Here is a 22,230-nt window from a genome sequence, read left to right on the forward strand (position 1 = left end):
AAAGCCTCTGTTTATACAGCCACTTAAGTGAAGGCAGTGAAAATATTTTTTTCAGAGAATGTAAACATTTTCCCCCGTGAAATTTCCCATCTTATGATAGGGAGGGTATAATAAAAGCTGAAGAATGCAAAGAATGGAAAAAGAATTCCCACATTCCCACAATCTGTCCTATGCCCAAATAGATGAGATTCTTCTGGTGATGAAACTTTCTCTTGCAATCTGTCAGCATTCAGATGTGCTATTGATCAGCTAGTTTACTATAGTCATTCAGAGATCACATCAAACTTCTTGAGGCCTCCGAAATGTAATAAAAAGAATGCAGTTGGGTATTTGATTTTTAACTTGCCCTCATCTTTGGTGCCTAGCTTGAGTAGAAGACACCATTTCCTAAGTGTGTGACAGTGAAGGGTTATGATAAGCACTTGGTCAGAAACATTACAGGTAACATTAGCTTTTAGTGGGTTCTGAAGCTCCAGAGGGTTTTGAAATGCCCTCTCCCCCCCCTTTGTGTGTGTGTGCATGCGCGCGCACTTGTATTTTGCCAATTCTGATCACATCTGTCACTTTGACAAATGAACTTGCAATTCACTCCTAAGGTTCATAACAACTCGTGTGTTTTTGAAATGAACTCCTTTTAGATAGATCATGCAAAAGGAACTCCTGTGCTTTCATAGCAATTGAATTCACATTTTCAAAATATCTTTGTTTTTTTTAAACCACCTATCCATGTCTATTTGGTGTAGATAAATTAATTGAATTGTACTAACTAAGTTATAAAATAGTCATACACTGCTAGGATAGTGAGACCATCAAATAGATAGATAGATATTAGTATACTCTTAGCAAATCTAAACTAGGGATGTATGTAGGACAGTATATTACCTACAAGAGCTCATTAATACTCCATTGAAGTATAGGCATTGAAATCCTAGGTAAAGCTGTATCCTTACTTCATATATAGTGGAAATTACTTTTCAAGCTTCCATTCCTGATAGCTTAGGAGGAATTAATATCCAGCCATTCCTGTATTCACAATGCTCCAACTAGAGTAATATTCTGCAGTGTTATCAGATGTTCTGCCTTTTGAAGGAGTCTCACTTTTGCCCTACAACCCTGAAGGGTGCAATGCCTCCTGGATGTCAAGACTGGCTAGATATGTTCTCCCTCCCCTCTAGTAGAAGCCCATGTTCCAGCCACCTGTTTCCGGGCTCACTCCAGCTCCTACACTGCAATTCTTCAGCCCTTATGAGTGCTGCTGAACAGGAAGGAGGAAGTGTAGAATTGGGCACCTTCAGTTTAATCTGAGAGAGAAATAGAGACTGTTGGCCTGCAGCACCATCAGCCTCCCCAACACACACCTTTAATACTGCAGAGGGTGAGGTAAGGACAGGGCCGTACGCAGGAATTTAAATGTGACCATTTTGGGGGGGGCACATTAGAGCAGCCGCCAGGGGCTGGAGCTGGGGCCAGGCCTGGACCAGAAATACATATTTTTAGGTTAATATTGAGGAGCCCAGTGCCCCTGCTTGTCCTCCCTTGTGCACGCCCCTGGGTAGGGACCTATCGGGGGAGAGCACATGAAAGACGGGAGTGAGGAGGAGGAAGAGAGAGCAAAGTGGGGACAGACGCATGAGCAAAGGCAAAATTCCAGGCTTTCTTTATTATACATGTTAGATGAGCAAAAAGAGGCACAACCCAATGTTTTTTTCCTTTGCAGATCAGCTTGCAATAGGGATCACTCACTCTGAGCAGTTATGATAATGTAACAACTGTATATGCAGATACAAGGAATGTATCATGCTCAGATGCACATTTTTCCTACTGCCAGATTCAAAATTCAACATTTGATTATTCCAAGTTACCGCGACCCTCTCCCTCACTTTGGTTGGAACTGAATACTTATGGCAGTTGGCCCTCTCTAGATCTGTACAAAGTCACATGGAGGTTTCTGTTGGTTTGGTTTGTGTTGAGTTCTCACCATAGCCATTACAGTCTTCTTTGAACCAGCCTGACCTATTTTAAACTGTGGCGAGGTGCCTGTGTATCCTTTCTCTTGCGGACATCACAGGAGGAGTCAATTTGGAGCAATTTGTGTGGGTTCGTGGGTGGCTGAGACGGATGAAAAAATCCTTTTTACAAAATAATGTATTCTTTCTTTCCTTCTTTCCTTCCTTCCTTCCTTTAAAAAAAAAACAAAAACAAAAAAACCCCCACTAAATTCTGGATGCTTTTTTGCCTCCTTCCTCGTGCTCTCAGTAAGGGCCATGATGCATTGATCATACCTCAGACTTTGTGAAATAAACAGGAAAAAACAGCTGAAGGTGTATGCCCTTCCTTTTGTGGTTTCTGTGGTTAGCCAGAGATAAATTCTCGTTCAGCCCAGTGTTAAATATTTCTGGTTATTACAGAGTCATAGGTAACTGAAACATCTGTGGTATTAGATAACAAACTTTAATTTGTTGTAAAATAAGAAAATACAAGCCATGGATACTCACTGTAATAAGCAACTACAGTTGTTTAAAAATCCCAAACATCAGACCCAAATAATATAAGATCAATTTCTGCCCTAAAACCCAGTGCTATTGTATTTCAGCCTTTACTATCTGTTAAGATAATGCTGTTACACTTGCTGCTCTAGTTAAAGTTGAGTCAGCTCTTCCATTTTTAACTCTGTTCCTTCACTCAGTTTTTACATGTCCATAGCAATTAAAATGTGTGCCGAGTGGTGGCATCTATGCAAGGTCACAGCCCCAGGATCCAGATATACGTATACTCTGCCAACTGTACAGCCAATCCATTTTCAGGAACTATAGTGCTCAACCTGTTGCCTTCTAGAAGAGTACAAATCCAGACAAGGGACCTGATGCAACTGTCTATGCTAAATCTGTTCTGTGACTAAACAGAATCTCTGTCTCCAGGGCTGGCAGATCTGGGCCATTCGCAGACTCTAAAATTCACTTTTTAAAACGTTTACAAAAAATCAGCTTGTTTTTAAATTCTCTTTAACCATTACTCTGGAAAAAAGTCACTGTGACAGAATCCTTCTATTGTCCCTCTCTGTTAGCAGGTTAATTTCTCATTGGGGCAGGTCTGGCTCATTAGACTCTGCTCTAAATGGACCAGAGGTAAGAGAAGTTTTATGGCAGGAGCAGCTATGATCTGGGATAGACAGGTCCTAGGGAAAGGAGTCTTTGGAGCAGCCAAGCTAAGGCTGGAGTTTGTGATTCTTTTTGAGTCACCCCTTTTGATGGTAAAACCCAGCGCCAGAAGGTGATTTTTCAACTCTTTACGGGTGGGAAGTTAGTTTGAAACTAGGGGGATGGATTCTACCTGCTTTATGTCACCATTTTGTATTTATAAAACTATGAAATGTCTCTAATTTTAAAAAGCATACTTGTGAACCTGATTTTACTCAAGTGATTATTCCATAATAGTCCAATTTCTTGTTATTTTGACAGGAATTTTTTTTTAATTACTATATTATGAGAGCATTATTTTCCCCATTCCAGCTTCCCCAAAACTGAAATGTTCCTAAGAGCATTAGATCGGGTGCACACATAAGCACCAAATCAATGGACCAGTGTATCTGTTGGATTAGTGTACAGTATGTAATTGGATGCTAGCAAGCATCATTGAGTCAGTGACCTGTAAGCTCAGAAGAGTGGACATGACGGTACTGAGTAGGTTGCATCACAAAGAATTCTACCTTTTTTAAAAATTAAGGTCCCAAGAGTGCAGGCCAACAGGCAAAAGAAATCCAGCTATGCAAAATGAATGCAGGTATCACAGCATGCATTGGCTTGATATCTAGATATTGTGGTCTACTGAAAAAATAATAAAGCTATTTACATGAGATGAGGACAGAGTATTGGCCTTGATACTGAATTTCCTGGCTTTGGTAGATGTGTCACAATTTTTATTTAAACATAGGAGGGGTTGTTTGTTTTTCTTTTTGACTATGACTTTAAAAGGGCTCGAGGAGGTTATTGTGTGTGAAATGCAGGAAGTTTAAATGAACACCATACGAGAGGAAATAGACTGAGGAAAATTAGACCTATTTGCTACCAAAGGAAGTGATCATTATACATATATTAAATTACAGTCTCTACCAGAGAAAGTATGTTGTTATGTAAGAGGTCTGATTGTAGAAGAAAAATAGAAATTGAACAATGTGGAGCTGGAAAGAGCCCTAAAATAGATGGGTAGAGCTTCCATTTCATGATATTAAATAAATTGTAAAGCACTCAGGAACTTTCATTGAATCAAGTGCTTTAATTGGCTAAACAGAGAGCCTTCTCCAGTTAAATGCTTTCCACAACAAGAGACAGTTCCATTATGGGTCTAGGGGGAGGAGCAGAATACAACTTAAATCATTATTTTTTAAAAGTTACCTCTAGCATCACTTCATAATAAATGTATAAAGCACTTAGATATTCAACACCATTTAAATTGCTTGCTACCTCATTCCCGGCTCAGGGATCACCAGAGAACCACCACGCAGTCCAGTAACCTCATTGCCTGAACTGCTTATTAGGAGCCATTCTGTTTTAGAGAGGCAACCTTGGCAAACGAAAAGTAATACTTACACAGTAATTCCCTTAATTGCCTCTGTGAGGTGAGAGTTTAAATGGTTGCTGTATGGAACAAGAGTTTTTCTTTTTTTTTTATAAACAAACACTTCTTTTTGCAGGATAAACAGCAGTGCAAACAAATTTGTTCTGTAAGCTCCAAGCCCAGTCTCCTTTTCATTTGATAGATGAGAGGCAGGCTCACATAGGCTGTTTACATCAAGAACTGACAAACGTTATGGATTGAGGAAACACCATAAAAGTCCTTTAACTAAAGTGAGGATACACACAACACACGGGCTTCGCTTACATAGCTGCCTTCTCCCCCGCCACATGTTCCACACTGTACTAGCATTTCATTTAAACCAAGCAAAGCATTCTCAGTCTTCTAAGCCGGCAGGCTCCCTGTTCAGTTCAGTTAGTTCATCAAGAACACAGGGGGGCTGGAGCCTGTTTTGTTTTGCTTCAAGGGAGAAATTGTAGCCCTAAGGCATGTTGCCCTGACAGATTGAGGTTATATGGCTGAAGTAGACCCCTGCAGCTTCCTTTTCCTCCCCCTTCTCTGGCAGGCAAGATGAAGCACTTATGAGTGGAAGCAGCTAGGCCTGGTGTTTACCTGGCTGAGGGCCACCAAAGGAAACAAGAAGGGCTTGCAGTAGTTTTGTGGGTTTAGCACAAGACCATTTTCCTGTGAGGACTCTTGAATGTTAAGTGAGAAACAGCAGAAAAAAATAATAAAGTGCCCTTTTCAGCTAGATGGGGGAAGTGGTTAATCTCAACAGCAAAGAGGGGATTGTACTGAAGAAGGTCAACATAAATGCTTCACTGAAATAAGATTAGAAACTTCCAGCACATTTTAATGACCAGCAGTGGGAAGCAAGAGGTCTGTATCAAAGGGGGCGGGGAATAAATGTAAATAAAATGAATAGAGAGAACAAGTGCCATACACAAAAGCTATTACTCAGTCACTAAGAGTCGTGTTGGCTGGTAGATAGCAAGAGTGAGGCAGGAAAGTGTCGTTTATAAGACAAAGGTTTTCACTTCCCATTAATGGCACAAGGGGTTTCTCGACAAGATTGGCCCAAGGAATTATTTAACTCTTATTTCTGCTATAGCAGCACGTAGAGGCCCCATCCAAGATCAGGGCCCCTTTGTGCTAGGAGGCTGCATATACCCATGGTCAGAGACAGTCCTAGCCCACAAGATAGATAGACAAGATGGACAAAGGAAGCATTGTTCCCACTTTGCAGATGGCGAACTGAGGCACAGAGAGACTGACTTGCCTGAGGGCAGATAGGAAGCCTGCAGTAGAGCCAAGAGTTGAACCCAGGTTTTCTGAGCTCAGTACAGTGAGTTAACCTTCCTCTGGTGTAATGATGATTCTTTGTTTTTTCAAATTGCAGTTATAAAACTTGGTTGTTTTACCAAAACCATGAAAATTCAGGTTATTTTCATTTTTTTCAAACCTCTTTCCTCAGGGCTAGATAATGCAGCTTGCACACAGATCAGTGTAAGAGGGGTGTTGAGGTTGCAATGTCCCTGGGCGGGACTGAGGCTGGATTGTAACTCAGGACTGGGTGGAAAGGGATGGAGGGGAAGGGAGAGAGGCAACCAGGGCTCAGCCTCTTTTTGCCCTCTGTGGGGTCCTGTGTCCCCAGGGAGGTGCATAGAAGGGGAGCCCCCAAGAATAGGGACTGTGATTTTGCCTTATCTGCCTCTGCCATGGGGGAGGGAGGGAAACGAAGTACCTTACCAAATATGGCTTCCATTATTTTGCTGGAGCTGTTAACTCCAGGAAGGTCAGCGAGGCCTGGCATGGCATCACCAAAATGAGATGGGGTTTTTTATGAGGCAGTGTTGAATAGGACTATCTGGGTTAGAAGAAGACCACAATTCTGAAGTGAGCAGTGCAGTCTTTAGGCATATTTGAATTAAGTAGCTGCATAGGGAACCCTGCTGAAAGGAAGGGGCATTCACAGGTGCATGTATGGTATGGGTTTATTTTATCTGATGGTAAAAGAGAAGTTCACTAATCATGTGTTTCTTCATAAATTTCAAACTGCTGCTGACAAGTGGCAATGCCTGTGTTTTTAACCACACGGAAGAAAAATTCTAGGCTTCCGACTTTCTTATACATTGTTGCTATGTTAATAAAAATACCTCTGCCTACTGTTGCTAAAAGATGAGGCTTGCTCTATGGCTAACTTTTCTTTGAAGTTAGGCATAACTCTAAAACTTCTATCTGGAGAATGTGAAAATCTTGGGTTAAAATGTTCACACTTGGGTGCCTAAAGTTAGGCCCTTAAATCCATCATTATTCACCTAGATCAGGAGTTCCCAAACTTGGTTCACGGCTTGTTCAGGGTAATCACCTGGCAGGCTGCGAGACACTTTGTTTACCTGAGTGTCCACAGGCATGGCCGCTCCCAGTGGCCGTGGTTCGCCGTTCCCAGCCACAGAGTGCCGCTTCCCGCAGCTCCCATTGGCAGGGAACAGCGAACTGCGGCCACTGGGAGCTGCGAGCGGCTGTACCTGTGGACGCTCAGGTAAACAAAGTGTCTCGCGACCCGCCAGGGGCTTACCCTGAACAAGCCGCAAACCAAGTTTGGGACCCCCTGACCTACATAGTGGTGACCTGTCTTTCAGAGTTGCTTGTACACCCAGCAGTTCCCATCAACTTAATGTCCTTCCATTGATTTCTTGAGAGCGGAGGATTCTCTGTGCCTCTGAAAATCAGACCACTTGTTTCAATGTTTAAATATGGATTTGGGAGCATAACTTCAGGCACACAGTCAGTTTTCAAACTGTTGTGTGTCAAAACATAGGCACCTATGTTCATATATCAATACCTAATTTCCAGAGTAGCTGAGCACCTACAACTCCCATTGAAGCCAATGGGAAATGCAGACCTTCAGCCCGTTTGCAAGGCAAGCAGCTTATTTAGGTGATATGATGTCGATGTAGGTGCCTTAATATCAGCATTCATATTTGAAAATATTGGTCTTTCCTTATAATTCTCATTGTCTCTCTGTACCCTTTGTGTGGCTTTTTTTCAAGCTCCCTTTGGTGGCCTCGCCGCTTCTAAGGGTATGTCTACACTACGGGATTAATCCGAATTTATATAATTCGGATTTGAAAAACAGGTTGTATAAAGTCGAAATGTATGCGGCCACACTAAGCACATTAATTTGGTGGTGTGTGTCCAAGTACCGGGGCTAGCGTCGATTTCTGCACCGTTGCACTGTGGGTAGCTATCCCATAGCTATCCCATAGTTCCTGCAGTCTCCCGCGCCCATTGGGATTGTGGGTTAAGATCCCAGTGCCTGATGGGACAAAAAACATCGTCGCAGGTGGTTCTGGGTACAGCCTCACCTCCTCCCTCCCTCCTCCCTCCCTGCATGAAAGCAACGGATGGCAGACAACCATTTTCGCGCCTTTTTTCCTGGGTGGGTGAACACTGCAGACTCCATACCACGGCAAGCATGGAGCCCGCTGAGCTCAAGACAGCAGTCATGAACATTGTAAACACCTCGCGCGTTCTCGTGGAGTTTATGCTCAGCCAGAACCAGAAAAACGAGGCGAGGAGGCAGCGGTGGCGGCAGCGCAGCGACAAGCATGATGAGGACATTGACATGGACATGGACACGGACACAGATACAGAATTCTGTGAAACCATGGGCCCCGGTGCTTTGGAGATCATGTTGTTAATGGGGCAGATTCTATCCATGGAACGCCGATTCTGGGCAAGGGAAACAAGCACAGACTGGTGGGACCGCATAGTGTTGCAGGTCTGGGACGATTCCCAGTGGCTGCGGAACTTTCGCATGCGTAAGGGCACTTTCCTGGAACTTTGTGACTTGCTGTCCCCTGCCCTGAAACGCCAGAATACCAAGATGAGAGCAGCCCTCACAGTTGAGAAGCGCGTGGCGATAGCCCTGTGGAAGCTTGCAACGCCAGACAGCTACCGGTCAGTCGGGAATCAATTTGGAGTGGGCAAATCTACTGTGGGGGCTGCTGTGATGCAAGTAGCCAAAGCAATCACTCAGGTGCTGCTACGAAAGTTAGTGACTCTGGGAAATGTGCAGGCTATAGTGGATGGTTTTGCTGCAATGGGATTCCCTAACTGTGGTGGGGCGATAGACGGAACCCATATCCCTATCTTGGCACCGGAGCACCAAGCCACCGAGTACATAAACCGCAAGGGGTACTTTTCAATGGTGCTGCAAGCACTTGTGGATCACAAGGGACGTTTCACCAACATCAACGCGGGCTGGGCGGGAAGGGTTCATGACGCTCGCGTCTTCAGGAACACTACTCTGTTTAAAGGGCTGCAGCAAGGGACTTACTTTCCGGACCAGAAAATAACCGTTGGGGATGTTGAAATGCCAATAGTTATTCTTGGGGACCCAGCCTACCCCTTAATGCCATGGCTCATGAAGCCGTACACAGGCAGCCTGGACAGGAGTCAGGAGCTGTTTAACTACAGGCTAAGCAAGTGCAGAATGGTGGTAGAATGTGCATTTGGCCGTTTAAAAGGTCGCTGGCGATCATTATTGACTCGCTCTGACCTCAGCCAAAGAAATCTCCCCATTGTTATTTCTGCTTGCTGTGTGCTCCACAATCTCTGTGAAAGTAAGGGGGAGACCTTTATGGCGGGGTGGGAGGCTGAGGCAAATCGCCTGGCTGCTGATTACGCGCAGCCAGACACCAGGGCGATTAGAAGAGCACACCAGGAAGCGCTGTGCATCAGAGAAGCTTTAAAAACCAGTTTCATGACTGGCCAGGCTACAGTGTGAAATATCTGTTTGTTTCTCCTTCATGAAAACCCTCCCCCTTTATTGACTGATTTTCTGTAAGGAACCCACCCTCCCCCTTCCCCCAGCTTTCTTTCAAACCAAATAAAGTCACTATCATTTAAAAATCATTTATTCTTTATTAATAGATTAGAAAAAGAGGGAGGGAACCCGGGTGGTATTTGGGAGGAGGATTGCTGGGAAGGAAAAAGCCACTAAGAAAAGGTTAAAAAAATGACAGCCTTTTGCTTGGGCTGTCTACTGGGGTGGAATGGGAAGGTGTACGGAGCCTCCCCCCCCCCCGCGTTCTTACACGTCTGGGTGAGGAGGATACGGAACATGGGGAGGGTGGAACAGGGGCTGAAGCGGCAGTCTGTTTTCCAGCAGCTGTTCCTGAAGCTCCACCAGACACCGGAGCATGTCTGTTTGCTCACGCAGCAGCCCCAGCGTTGCATCCTGCCTCCTCTGGTCTTCCTGCCGCCACCTCTCATCTCGAGCGTCTCTCCTCTCCTCACGTTGGTCCCTCCTCTCCTCACGTTGGTCCCTCATGTCCTCACGTTGGTCCCTCCTGTCCTCACGTTCACTGGCTTCTTTCCTATACTTTGAAACTGTTTCCTTCCACTCATTCAGATGAGCTCTGTCACTGCGGCTGGATTCCATAATTTCAGAAAACATCTCGTCTCGCGTTCTCTTCTTACGACGCCTTATCTGTGATAACCTTCGGGATGGAGGAGGGAGGCTTGAGGAATTTGCAGCTGCTGTAGGGAGGGGAAAAAAGAGAGAATTGTTTAAAAAGCTACATTTTGCAGAACAATGCTTATACTCTTTCACGGTGACCAACACTATTCACATTACATAGCACATGTGATTTCTGTGCAAGGTCGCATTTTGCCTCTTAATGCTGAGTGCCTGTGGCTTTGCTGCTAGAGATCACAGGTCTGGGCAACAGAATTCGGCTTGCATGCGGCCATGGTAAGCCATTGGTTTACAGCTTCTGCGCCCTCCTTTCCCACATACCAAGCATAGCCTGTAGAGTGCTGCGGTTTTTCTGTTAACATTCAGCAGCAGCAGAAAACAAACTAACCACCACCCCCCACCCCCCCCGCCATGAATTCTCTGGGATGATCGCTGTACCCCTCCCCCCCACCGCGTGGCTGGTATCAGGGAAGATCCCTGCAGGCACCAAACTAACCACCCCCCCCCCACCGCCGCCCCCCTCCCGCCATGAATTCTCTGGGATGATCACGGTACCCCTCCCCCCACCGCGTGGCTGGTAACAGGGAAGATCCCTGCTAGCCAAACGCGAAAAACTCAGGGCCAATTTCCCATCTGCGCTTGGCTAACTGCAGGGAAGGATTTATTTTCCGCCACAGGCAAACAGCCCAGTAGGAACGGCCACCTCTGTCCCCTTAATTAAGTTCCCGTATTTCAACCAGGTTACCAGGAGTGATATCACTCTCCTGAGGATTACACAACAAGATAAAGAACGGATGTTGCTTGAATGCCAGCAAACACCGGGACCATACGCTGCCAGGCTTTGTCAGGCAATGATACCAGATTACTTGCTGCAAGCATGGCGTGGTCAAGTGTCCTACCATGGAGGAGGGAATAAGGATGCACTGCCCAGAAACCTTGTGGCAAGGCTTTTGGAGTACCTCCAGGAGAGCTTCATGGAGATGTCCCTGGAGGATTTCCGCTCCATCCCCAGACACGTTAACAGACTTTTCCAGTAGCTGAACTGACCGCGAATGCATCCCAAGTCCTCAGGGCAAAGTAATCATTAAAAACCGTTTGCTTTTAAAACAAGTTTTATATTTTAAAAGGTAAACTCACCTGAGGTCCCTTCCATGGGGTCAGAGTCTTGGGTACTGGCTTGGGAGGCTTGGGAGGGTACTTCAGTCAGGGTGAGAAAAAGATCCTGGCTGTTGGGGAGAACGGAGTGCTGTGTGCTCTCTGCAAGCTCATCCTCATCCTCCTCCTCCTCCTGTCCCCCATCGGCAGAATCCTCAGGCGTCGCTGATGAGACTATCCCCGACCCAGAATCCACGATCACAGGTGGGGTAGTGGTGGCAGCCCCCCCTAGAATTGCATGCTGCTCGGCGTAGAAGCGGCATGTCCGCGGCTCTGACCCGGAGCGACCGTTTTCCTCCTTTGTTTTTTGATAGGCTTGTCTGAGCTCCTTGACTTTCACGCGGCACTGCTCAGAGTCCCTATTGTGGCCTCTCTCCATCATGCCCTTGGAGATTTTTTCAAAAGTTTTTGCATTTCGTCTTTTAGAACGAAGTTCTGCAAGCACTGAATCCTCTCCCCATACAGCGATCAGATCCAGTACCTCCCTCACGGTCCATGCTGGTGCTCTTTTTTGATTATCAGCCTGCATGGTTACCTGTGCTGATGAGCTATCTGTGGTCACCTGTGCTCTCCATGCTGGGCAAACAGGAAATGAAATTCAAATGTTCGCGGGGCTTTTCCTGTCTACCTGGCCAGTGCATCCGAGTTTAGATTGCTGTCCAGAGCGGTCACAATGATGCACTGTGGGATAGCTCCTGGAGGCCAATACCATCGAATTGCGGCCACACTATCCCTAATTCGAAATGTTAAAATCGATTTTGGCGCTACTCCGCTCGTCGGGGTGGAGTACAGAAATCGATTTAAAGGGCCCTTTACATCGAAATAAATAGCATCGTTGTGTGGACGGTTGCAGGGTAAATTCAAATTAAAGCTGATAAATCCGAATTAAAGTCGTAGTGTAGACCAGGCCTAAGACATTGTCCTTAGCTCAGCATAGTTTCTGAATGCATCACCAAACACCTAGTCCTGCTGCTGGTATTCCAGTCCCCAGATGTGCATCCTCCTTCCTCACCAGCAGATCAGTTTCTATCTTTTGAGGAGAAGTGGTTGCTACTTCAATCTTCTGCTGTGCTGGAAAGTGAGCCCTCCAAATCTTCCAGTATCATCGGTCTCCTGTGCCCACCATACCCACCATGCCACCCATTGCTGGAATCTTAGCGAGAGACCACACATTGTAAAATATTTGCTAGTACTCCCCCTCCATTAAAATAGCTTTTGCAGTCATCCTGGGGAGAAGGGGATATTGCTTTTTAATCCTTTCACTTCTGTGCCCTACTGCAGCTTTTGCACGATACCAGGATGTAGCATAGTAATGCTGAACTGCTGGTTTTCTCGGTTTTAATGGAACGTTGGCATTTCAAGACATTATATGGGGCATCATCTGTAATCTTAGTTTTTCTTCGTATACTAGGTACATTTTATCTCTGCAGTTAAGAAGTCGGCCAGTAGATGGTCTTGTGGTTAAGGCACTGGACAGTGGCTCAGGATATTCAGATTCAGTTCCTAGCTCTGCCATGGACTTCCTGTGTGACTTTGCCCAAGTCACTTAATCTCTCTGGGCCACACTTCTCCATATGTAAAATGGGCATACTAATACTTCCTTTTTCCCCACCCTTGCTTACTTAGATTATAAGCTCTTCAGAGCAGGGACTATCTCTTCGTATGTATTTGTATGGTACCTAGCACAATGAGACCCAGAACTTGATTGAAGCTTCTAAGTGCTACCGTTATCCGCATAAGATACAGTTTTATAACTACTTCATGAAAAATGCCCTTTGGATTCCATGGGACTAAATTAAATAAATAAATAAAAAGTCCACTACAGTTCACACGTCAAAGAATGTGAGCTGTGTTTAGTGTCCGGGTCTGTCACTTGAACATCTGGCATCCATTGGGGCTTTCCTGGTCTTTCCACTGTCATATTTTATCCCCATCTGTTAGAGGTTTCTTAGCACTGCTTATATAAACCATAGCTGCATCCCAGTCAGGCGAGATGAATCGTTGTTATGGGTTGCAATGTAAAAGGAAGAGAAAGAAACTTAAGGGAGGTTCCTTCTCCCCCTTCCTCCCCCTCCCCCGCATCCAGTGTTTCTCTATTAGACAATGCAATTATTCTGGAGCGGGGTGAGATTGAAAACCTTCCATGAATAGCAGACTTTCTTACCAGCTGTGGTCACAAAAACAGAAAGTGAAAGAGTAATTGAGGCCTGATCCAACACCCACTGAAGTTGATAGACTCTGACTCACTGTTGTGGGCTTTAGATGCGGCTCTTAGAGAATTAATAGGAAAGTGTAAAGAATGTTTTCTTTCCCAATTAGATTTCCTGGGCAAGGTCTTTGATGCATTTTCTTTCATTTAAATTGCTCCATCTCATACAGCAATGTGCGTGACCATTAGGAAGCATAATATTGAGGGCGTTGGGAAAGTATGAGTGTGCGCTAACTTTAGCCAAGACAGAATTTTTTACTTTGCGTTTTTATTTTCTCTAAAAACAGGGCAGTGCCCTCATAACCTGCTCTAATGTCCATCACATTTATATCTATCTAGCCATCCCAGTAATGCAGCAAGCCGTAGCAGCATTCCACAGACACTTGTTTAGCAAGAAAATAATTCTGCTCCTGTACTCACACTACATCCTTCTTGAAGGACAAGATACAAAGTATCCCATGTCTCGTGTTATTCCAGTAAAGCTCCTTGTGCTCCTCCCTGGAGATGACATCACACAGCCGGATAAGCCTGGGGCACCTCGGTGGATCTAATACCCTGCCTACTTTAGCAGCTAGAAGCCTTTCACTCCGAGGGTCTGATCCAGTGCCCACTGAATTCAGTGAAAAAACTCCAGTGGGCCTTGCGGTCAGGCTCCAGTTGGAACTGGTAATTGGCTACCCTTATTATGAGAGATGAACATTTGGGTAGCCACACACACCATGAACTGAGGCTGCAGTGACTCTTTGCACACCATAGGGTATCAGACATACAGTTTAAGGTGCCATTTGCATTTTAATACACTCCACTACACTCGGAGCTTTGAAAATATATTCTGTCTCTATGTATGTTATTCTTGACTGCCTTGCCTTTGTACCCATCCCACTTGCATATCAGAATTTTTCTCACGTTTCGTTTGCATTTGTATGGATCAACTGAAATGGGAGCTAGCAGGTGCTGGGGGTAGAATCTCACTTTCTCTGCTTATCTGTTTCTACAGAGAGTTTTTTCTTCCTGATTTCCCATTTTAAAAAAGAAAGTGTTGCTGCTCCATTTCTCAATGCAGACTTCTGTGTTTCAGTTCAGCAGTGAGATAAACAAAGTGCTAGGTGGTCTACTCAATAGATCGGTGCGGTGATAGTGATTGGGTAGTTTATAAATAAATCAGTTATTGGCCAGTGCTACAGAGTGAGTCTTGGCTGACTCTGGAGGTGCGTGTTAGTGTGAAAGGCCAGTCAGACCCTAAAGCCAAAGTTGGTCTATGAGGCTGCTGGATCAGTTGAATCTTGATGATTTGTTCTGACATTGCAGTCTGTTGCTGGAAAGTGATATCCCCGAGAAAGAGAGAGAGTTCTGACTTGGTGTGACTAAAATGGAAAAGACGAGTTATGAGGAGAACATAGTCCTGGTATCACTCAGATTGCTTAGCAGTACAGATTCGGGGAAGAAAAGAATCTGTGAGAGGTAAATTAAATGAATGCTGAGACACTGACTGTTGCTGTTCTGTGCCATAAATCCCAGCTTACCACATAACAGTTTGTCACATGCTGAATATTTTTTTTTTCTTCTTCTTGTAGAAAATTTTACTACATCACGCTGTTGAGAGACCCTGTGTCCCGTTACCTCAGTGAATGGAGGCACGTCCAACGTGGAGCTACCTGGAAAACTTCCTTGCATATGTGTGATGGTCGGACACCAACCCCTGAAGAGCTGCCATCATGCTATGAAGGCACAGACTGGTCAGGATGCACGCTGCAGGAGTTCATGGATTGCCCGTATAACTTGGCAAACAACCGCCAAGTGAGGATGTTGGCTGACTTGAGCTTGGTGGGCTGCTACAACATGTCTTTTATCCCTGAGAACAAGCGAGCACAGATCCTGCTAGAGAGCGCAAAGAAGAACCTTAGAGACATGGCCTTTTTTGGCTTGACAGAGTTCCAGAGGAAGACTCAATACCTGTTTGAGAGAACTTTTAATCTGAAATTCATCAGGCCCTTCATGCAGTACAACAGTACAAGGGCAGGCGGAGTGGAGGTGGATAACAACACCATACGGAGGATTGAGGAGCTCAATGACTTGGACATGCAGCTCTATGACTATGCAAAGGACCTTTTCCAACAGCGCTACCAGTACAAGCGGCAGCTGGAGAGGATGGAGCAAAGGATAAAGAATCGGGAAGAGAGGCTTCTTCACCGGTCCAACGAGGCACTTCCCAAGGAAGAGACAGAAGAGCAAGGACGCTTGCCCACTGAGGACTACATGAGCCATATTATAGAGAAGTGGTAGCCTAGGCAGACTTTTATACTGAATGGGATTCTAGGGTTTCCTGTTAAAAGATCATGGAAGTAAAAATACAAAAGCACCCCCAACAAATCTTTTATTTAAAAGCAAGTCTGTAAAACAGAAGGTAGCATTCTTCTTTAAACAATGGGTCTTTTTACTGTTTCTTACAAGACCAATGAGATTCTTAAAAAAATAAATAAATACCTAAAAAATAAAAAAGGGTCAACATTAAAACTCAGATTTAAAAATGCACAAATTCAGCCACCCGCTTTTGAGGCCAAATACAATGTAATGTTTCTTATCCTCCCAAATTCAGAAACAGATGGCAGAGGTAGGATCTTTTATTAATCTGTTTTTCCCCTGAGTATAAAGACAGATATACAAACACACACATGTATATAGATAATTTTTTAAATCAAGGTTTCCCTTTGTTTCCCTTCTTTTTTGTGGGGGGAGGTTAATGGGGGCGTTATTTTTGTTTTGCTAAAGTAAGGATAGTAGTGGCAAGGTTGATTGCATGCTCAGCTATTAGGGCATGATCTAGCCACAGGGGCAGCTGCTTAGACTCAAATGGTAACCACTGTCAAGAAAATGGAGCAGAATAAAAATAAAAGAAGAAAGACAGCAGAGGATGAGAAACATTAAAGCAAATTGACTGTGGCCTAGAATATATACTTAGCACAATGGTTTTGATACATTGCACTGGTGTCGCACATGTATGCCACTTTACCATAGTAACAATAGTTAGTGAATTCATGCACAAACCTCTCCAGCTTCTGCTTCACAAAGAAGTTCCAAAAGCCAAATAAAAGCCAACCAAATTCCATGTAGAATCACACACGTAAACACAGATGGAATCTTGTCACCCCTTCCCATGTGCAGTACATTCCTTAATCAATGTAACTTGTAAACAGCACATGAAAATCCTTTTCTGTACATGAAACAAGCCAAGCAGAGAGAGAGAATAGCATCACTCCCGCATGGACCTGCATCAGGTAGAGTTCTAGTAATACCCTGCAAGTACTCAGTTATGAATGGAGACATGTTTATTTTGCTGGGATGTGTGTGTGTGTGAAATGAGATCTTAATTACAGAGAACACATACTTACACATACCTAAATTTCAAAAGTGCTAATTTTTTTAAAGATAAATTATGTTCCCAATCCTGCTCCCACCAAAGTCAATAGCAAAACTTCCACTGATTCCAAAGGGAGCAGTCTGAGACTTTGTTCCAGGGCAATAAGATTTCCTGCTACTGGTCTGAATTAATCTGGTGACAGTGCATGCTGTATTTTGGCAGAATGGCCTTTTCTGTAGATCTTATTTTAAACAAGGTGCACTCATAAACCTGGAAAGGGAAATCAATGGTAATGGTTTTCAGTCTGAGGCCCTCATCAGACCAGCACCCTTCTCATTTTGAGAGAGTCTGGTAACTTTCATTCCCCAGTCTGTGGCAGTCTAACCAGCTTCTGCCTACTCAAATCAATTCAGAGAGCAGCAATGGATTGTCACATTTCCCCCACACTCTGTTCAAATCCGTCTATTTTTTGTCATTGCTATTGCTATTCTAAGCACTTCTGCGTTGGTCTGAAGCATGCAAAAGAAGCAGGTTTTGTCTGCTCCATACATTACCCATTATTACTTGGCCCCTAGGACCTGAACTGGCTACTGTTTAGGGTGAAGTATGAATCAAATGGGAGACACCTTGATTTTCAGAGGCTGTGTTAACTGCAGATCAAATATGACAGTGAAATCACAGGAGGAGAGCCAGAGAGATATATTCAGCTCCAGCATGTCCTTTTTACAGAGTTGTCTTTCCCTTTACAGGAATGTACTGAGGTGTTGCTCACTTTGTATTTTAATTCTCTCTCTGCCTTTGCATGCTGTTACCAACACTGTAGAATTCAAATTGAGTTTTGCAGGGGAGGTGGATGCCTGCTGCAGGAGCTGCCTGATTTCCAAGACATAAACTGTGAGCATCTGGACAGAAAACCTGAGCAACACTTGGGGTTAAAACATAACCCTATTATGGCTCTGATCCAGAGCCCATTGAAGTCAGTGGGAGTCTTTTGTTTGATTTCAGTGGGGTTTGGATCAGGCCCTCACAGCCTGGGCCAGCAGAGTACTTACACATCTTAACTTTAACCATAGTGAGACATGCTGAAGTGCTGTGTTACATCAGGTTTATCAATCAACACCTGCTAGTGTTGTTCTCTTTAAGGGTCTGTCAGTGTTTCCATTAAGAACCGCTCCCGGTTTTCAGAGGTGTATAACATGGCCATAAATATTTGTTCCGGGCTGAAATGTGGAAAGCAAAACCTCCCCTTCAAAGGAATTTGGTTTGGGGGCAGAGGGTGTTACAAACCCATTCCTTCACCTCTAAATTCCAGGATTAGGAATAACAATGCTTGCTGGTTCCCAATGCTCGTGTGTGTTGCTGTAACTAAAGAAAACATTGACTTTTACAAAATGCAGTTTTACAGGCTGTTTATCCACAAAACTATACACGAGCTATAAAAAGCAACTGTTTTATGTGCACACTATCAAACTTTACCCGAAGGCTTCTCACTGTGCATTCAGTGTTATGGATCCATAATGCACAAATAGTTACTAAACTAATCCATATTCAAAGTACGCATCCAAACAGCTCCACAAGAGAGCATGCTGTGCAGTACTACATACACTGGTACTGAGTTCTGAGAACAATTATTATACTGAGGGCCAAATTCTGCCTTCATTTACACAAAGGTTGACAATGAATGGAGCTGCCCGAGCAAGGCTGGCAGTAGAATTTGGCCCAGTCTGGCTAGGTTATTTCTGCATTATGGGCTCTAAATAACTGGCTGAATTTTAGTGGATCTGTCTACATGGTTCAAAATTAGAAGGAACCTCTGACCTCAAGAGCGTGTCAGGGGTAGACTTCTTTTCAACATTTGCTTTGTAATATATTACAGTAACCAACAAATGAAATGAAACTACAGAGTATTGTTAACAGTTCACTTAAACCCACAAAAGGAAGAAGAGAGAGGTATGATGATTTTTAGTGGTCTGAGCTCAGTCCAGAGAGTCAGAAATTTCCATGTTCAAATCCTGGCTCGGACACATCCCTTCAGTTCTGCCTCAGTTTCCCCATCTGCTCATTGGGAATAACAATACTTACTGCAAAGAAGCTTTGTGAGGGTTAACTAGTGCAAAGTGGTGCAAAAATAAATTCTAAGTGTGATTAAAGGAAACAAAGGATACCCAGCCCGCTATGGCCAGTTGTTTGGCCAAAGACCTTACACTAATTTACTCTTAAGGGCTGGGTGCCAGGCAGTAAGCTGTAGGATACATCACTTGTCTGACACAGAATTTTCTTGCTTTAGTGGGCTTAAAGGAGCTTCTTTGACATAATGTGAATGTAGTTTATTGTGATTTATATGTACTACAATTTGGAGTGGTACCAGTTTTTAGGAGCAGATTATCTGATGCTACAATAACATGAAAAATGTATGTGTAGTTTTAAAATTAATAGACACCATCTGCTTTAAGAAACTCCAGTGGAATTATTGGCCAGATATTTTGTTGTTGTTAAATATGTGCCCCTCTCTTCCAATACATCTCCCCTGCTGCTCCCTGAGCTTTCTATACAATTAGAGCTTCTTATATACAATGCTTCTTCATTAAGCAAGGAAATATTTCATAACAGCAATAGGTGTAGTGAAGACAATTGCGAGATTGTGACAAAGACTCCCATTGAATTCAATGGGAGTTGAATCCGGTCCCAAGTCAATACAACACTCGCTATTACATTGTTTTCCTGCTATGATTGCAGGGAGCTTCCAGGGAAAGTCTTCACTGCAATTGGGATCTTTATGGGGTGTTAATGGGAATTTATCCAAGCATTAATGCTTAGTGTGAGTGGTTACATTGGAGCTGCATTGTTGGCACCATGAACGACCATGGCCTGACTCTCCATTTTCTTAGAGTTTATGTTGTCATTACACCTGTGCAAAAAGAGGTGTGACATGCTCCCACCAGTGTGCAGAGAATTCTGATCCAGTAGTACGTCGCTTTCACTTTGCACAGCTATAAGTGCAAGAACCAGGCCACCGTGTGCTTTTAGACTCCTGAAAAGAGAAACTTCACTGCTTGAAGTGTGTTGTTGCTGATGAGCCTGAATCTGAATGGTTATAGTGAATGAGATTCCTGCCCACACAAACACTAGCCAGCCAATTAGGTGCCCCTTTTCGCCATGCCCGTTGAAAAATGTGCAGTATTGACTGGAAAGGATGCTGTGTCCTGTAACTTTTTGCCCAGTCAGTTGTATCTTACATTGTAGAGGTAGGCAAAACATCTCACAACAAAGGGTTCTTTGTGAATTAAATACAATTTAGCACATTTTTCTGGTCTTTATTTCCTTTCTTCTCAGGCTGCTCTCTTCCATAGCATCCCTGCCCAAATTTGTGTTAGAACACTTTAAAAGCAAAATTTTGGAGTGAATTTAGTGTGATTCAGACTGTGTCACTCCTGCAAGCTGCAGTCCCATGCAGGGGTGCTGGAACAATTTGTGAAGTGGCGGTGCTGAGAGCCACTGAACCAAACTGAAAACCCTGTATATGATGGAAACCACTTCAAGCCAGGGCATGCAGCAGCACCTCCAGTACCCCTAGTTCCAGCACCTATAGTCCTATGTCTATTCACAAAAGGACAGCATAGGCAGTAGCATCAAAAGCCTCCAGTGTGCTTTTTGAACCGTTCTTACAATTCAGACTCCATGGTCATTCGCTTCTTAGCTTTGTTCCTCTGCTGGCATCACAAGCAAGAAAGTACAGCTGTCAATAGCGATGCAGACACTTGTCCATTAGAAACTAGATTGAGGCACAGAGATCACCTGCTCACTTGACCACTGAACAGCTATCATATGGTATTGACCGTGTTATTACTGAGCAAGGTATGACTTTAATTTGTGACAAAGTTAAAAGGCTCCATTGCCCTTTATTACCAATTCTTTGAGCCAGCCTCCCCCTCTTGAATTTTTTGAAGGTAACAAATAGGTAGCACTACAGTAATCTGCACACAGGCTTACTAAATGTAGTATTTCAAAGGATATGTTTCGGTATGCAGTCCACATAATTTGCTGCATTCAAATCACAGTGCTACTGGGTTAGCTTTTGTTCTCGTTTTTGTTAATATTAGCATATCATGTTTCAGTAGCAGAAATGAACTGGCTGAATGCTACTAGAGCCAGGCCTTTAAAGCACAGCTCAGTTAGCAGTAGTTCCTGTTTAAAGCAATGATCAGTGGGTCCCTCACACACAATCAGAGTTATCTGTGGCTGCCTGTTTGTCCTATCTACAGGAACTCTGGCAAGGGGAATGTGGTCCTTATAACCACCTGGGTATTAAAGCTTGCTTTGCCCACCCTAAGGGTGGTGGTTTTCAGTACAATTCTTAGCCATCCAAGATGAAAAGCATGATTTGCAATCAAGCCTTTTTCTTCCCCCAAGTCCCCACTTCCTCAGCCCTCCCAGGGGTCCCTTCTACATACTGGATTGAGAGAGCTGTACTATAATTAATTTTATATTAAAATGGTTTCTGAGCATGATTTGTTTTGTACATATTGGAATATGTTTTTAACTTATTTTTATTGCCCCTTTTCATTCATTTTAATTGCTTTTTTTAAAAAAACAACTCAGATGTGAAGTTTGTGTGTGTATAGTCTGCCACGCAAATGAACAGCAGCCACAGGATTTACCACCAGTTTTATTGGTAATGGATCTGATTTTGTGTTGATGTCATTTGCTTTTGTCTGAGGTTTCACTTGTGTTCTCTTTAATTTCCACTCTGCTGTACAAGGAGTACCGCAGAGGTAATGGACAATGGAGACGGAGCATTCATTTCCTTCCCCTTTCTTGTGTGTTTTATCTACCAAGGAACTCAGTTCTTATCTCTAGGAGTTGTGTGACTGAGGGTAAAAACTAAAATTAAAATAAAACCCTTCACTCCTGTTTTCCCCCCAGTTGTAGATCAAACAGATTCAGCTTCTTTTAAAAAGCATAGTGGCTGAGGCCATCCACCTAAGTGTTTCCATTGGGCTGAATCTGTATGGTTTGCACTTTCATTTTTGGAATTAAAAAAACTGTTTAACTTAAGCCAAGTACCACTTAAAGCTTTATATATTTATTTATAGCATCCTACAAAAAGAAGTGTTAAGGTTTGTTTGTTTTCTTTCCACACAAAAAAAATTGATTCAAAATAATAATCTAATTGTTTTTGTCTAGATCAAGAATGAATGTTAGCAGATGAAATAAACCCTAAAACCGAGCCTTTGTTGTGTGTGTTATCCTTACCATTGGCCTTTTGGAACCTGTATTCTCCAGTGATTTGGCTGCCATTTTGACAATGTGATATGCCTCACTCTGCTGTATTACATGGTAATAAAGCTGCCAGTGGGCCTAATAGAGCGGCCTTGGTTTCAGATGTTCTGCACAGAAAACTCACACTCCTATTAAGGAAACAGAAGCAGTACAGCCCATTTATCCTTAGCG

General features: G+C 43.7%; 2 protein-coding genes across 2 annotated transcripts; one reads left to right on the forward strand and one right to left on the reverse strand.

Annotated features, from left to right (window-relative positions):
- Positions 1–9,626: 9,626 nt before the first annotated feature.
- On the reverse strand, positions 9,627–12,117 carry LOC135973326 (SRRM2 protein homolog rsr-2-like). The gene is made up of 2 exons (XM_065556070.1): positions 11,195–12,117; positions 9,627–10,119 (listed from the first exon to the last, which is right to left on the reverse strand). Exons 1-2 carry the CDS (start codon positions 11,739–11,741, stop codon positions 9,671–9,673), a joined length of 996 nt encoding a protein of 331 aa, XP_065412142.1. The 5' UTR covers positions 11,742–12,117; the 3' UTR covers positions 9,627–9,670.
- HS6ST1 (heparan sulfate 6-O-sulfotransferase 1) lies at positions 12,115–22,006 on the forward strand. Its single transcript, XM_065556071.1, has 2 exons — positions 12,115–14,882; positions 14,996–22,006. Exons 1-2 carry the CDS (start codon positions 14,791–14,793, stop codon positions 15,702–15,704), a joined length of 801 nt encoding a protein of 266 aa, XP_065412143.1. The 5' UTR covers positions 12,115–14,790; the 3' UTR covers positions 15,705–22,006.
- Positions 22,007–22,230: the final 224 nt, after the last annotated feature.

Source organism: Chrysemys picta, chromosome 9 (assembly GCF_011386835.1).
Source record: "Chrysemys picta bellii isolate R12L10 chromosome 9, ASM1138683v2, whole genome shotgun sequence".
Lineage (NCBI taxonomy): Eukaryota > Metazoa > Chordata > Testudines > Emydidae > Chrysemys > Chrysemys picta.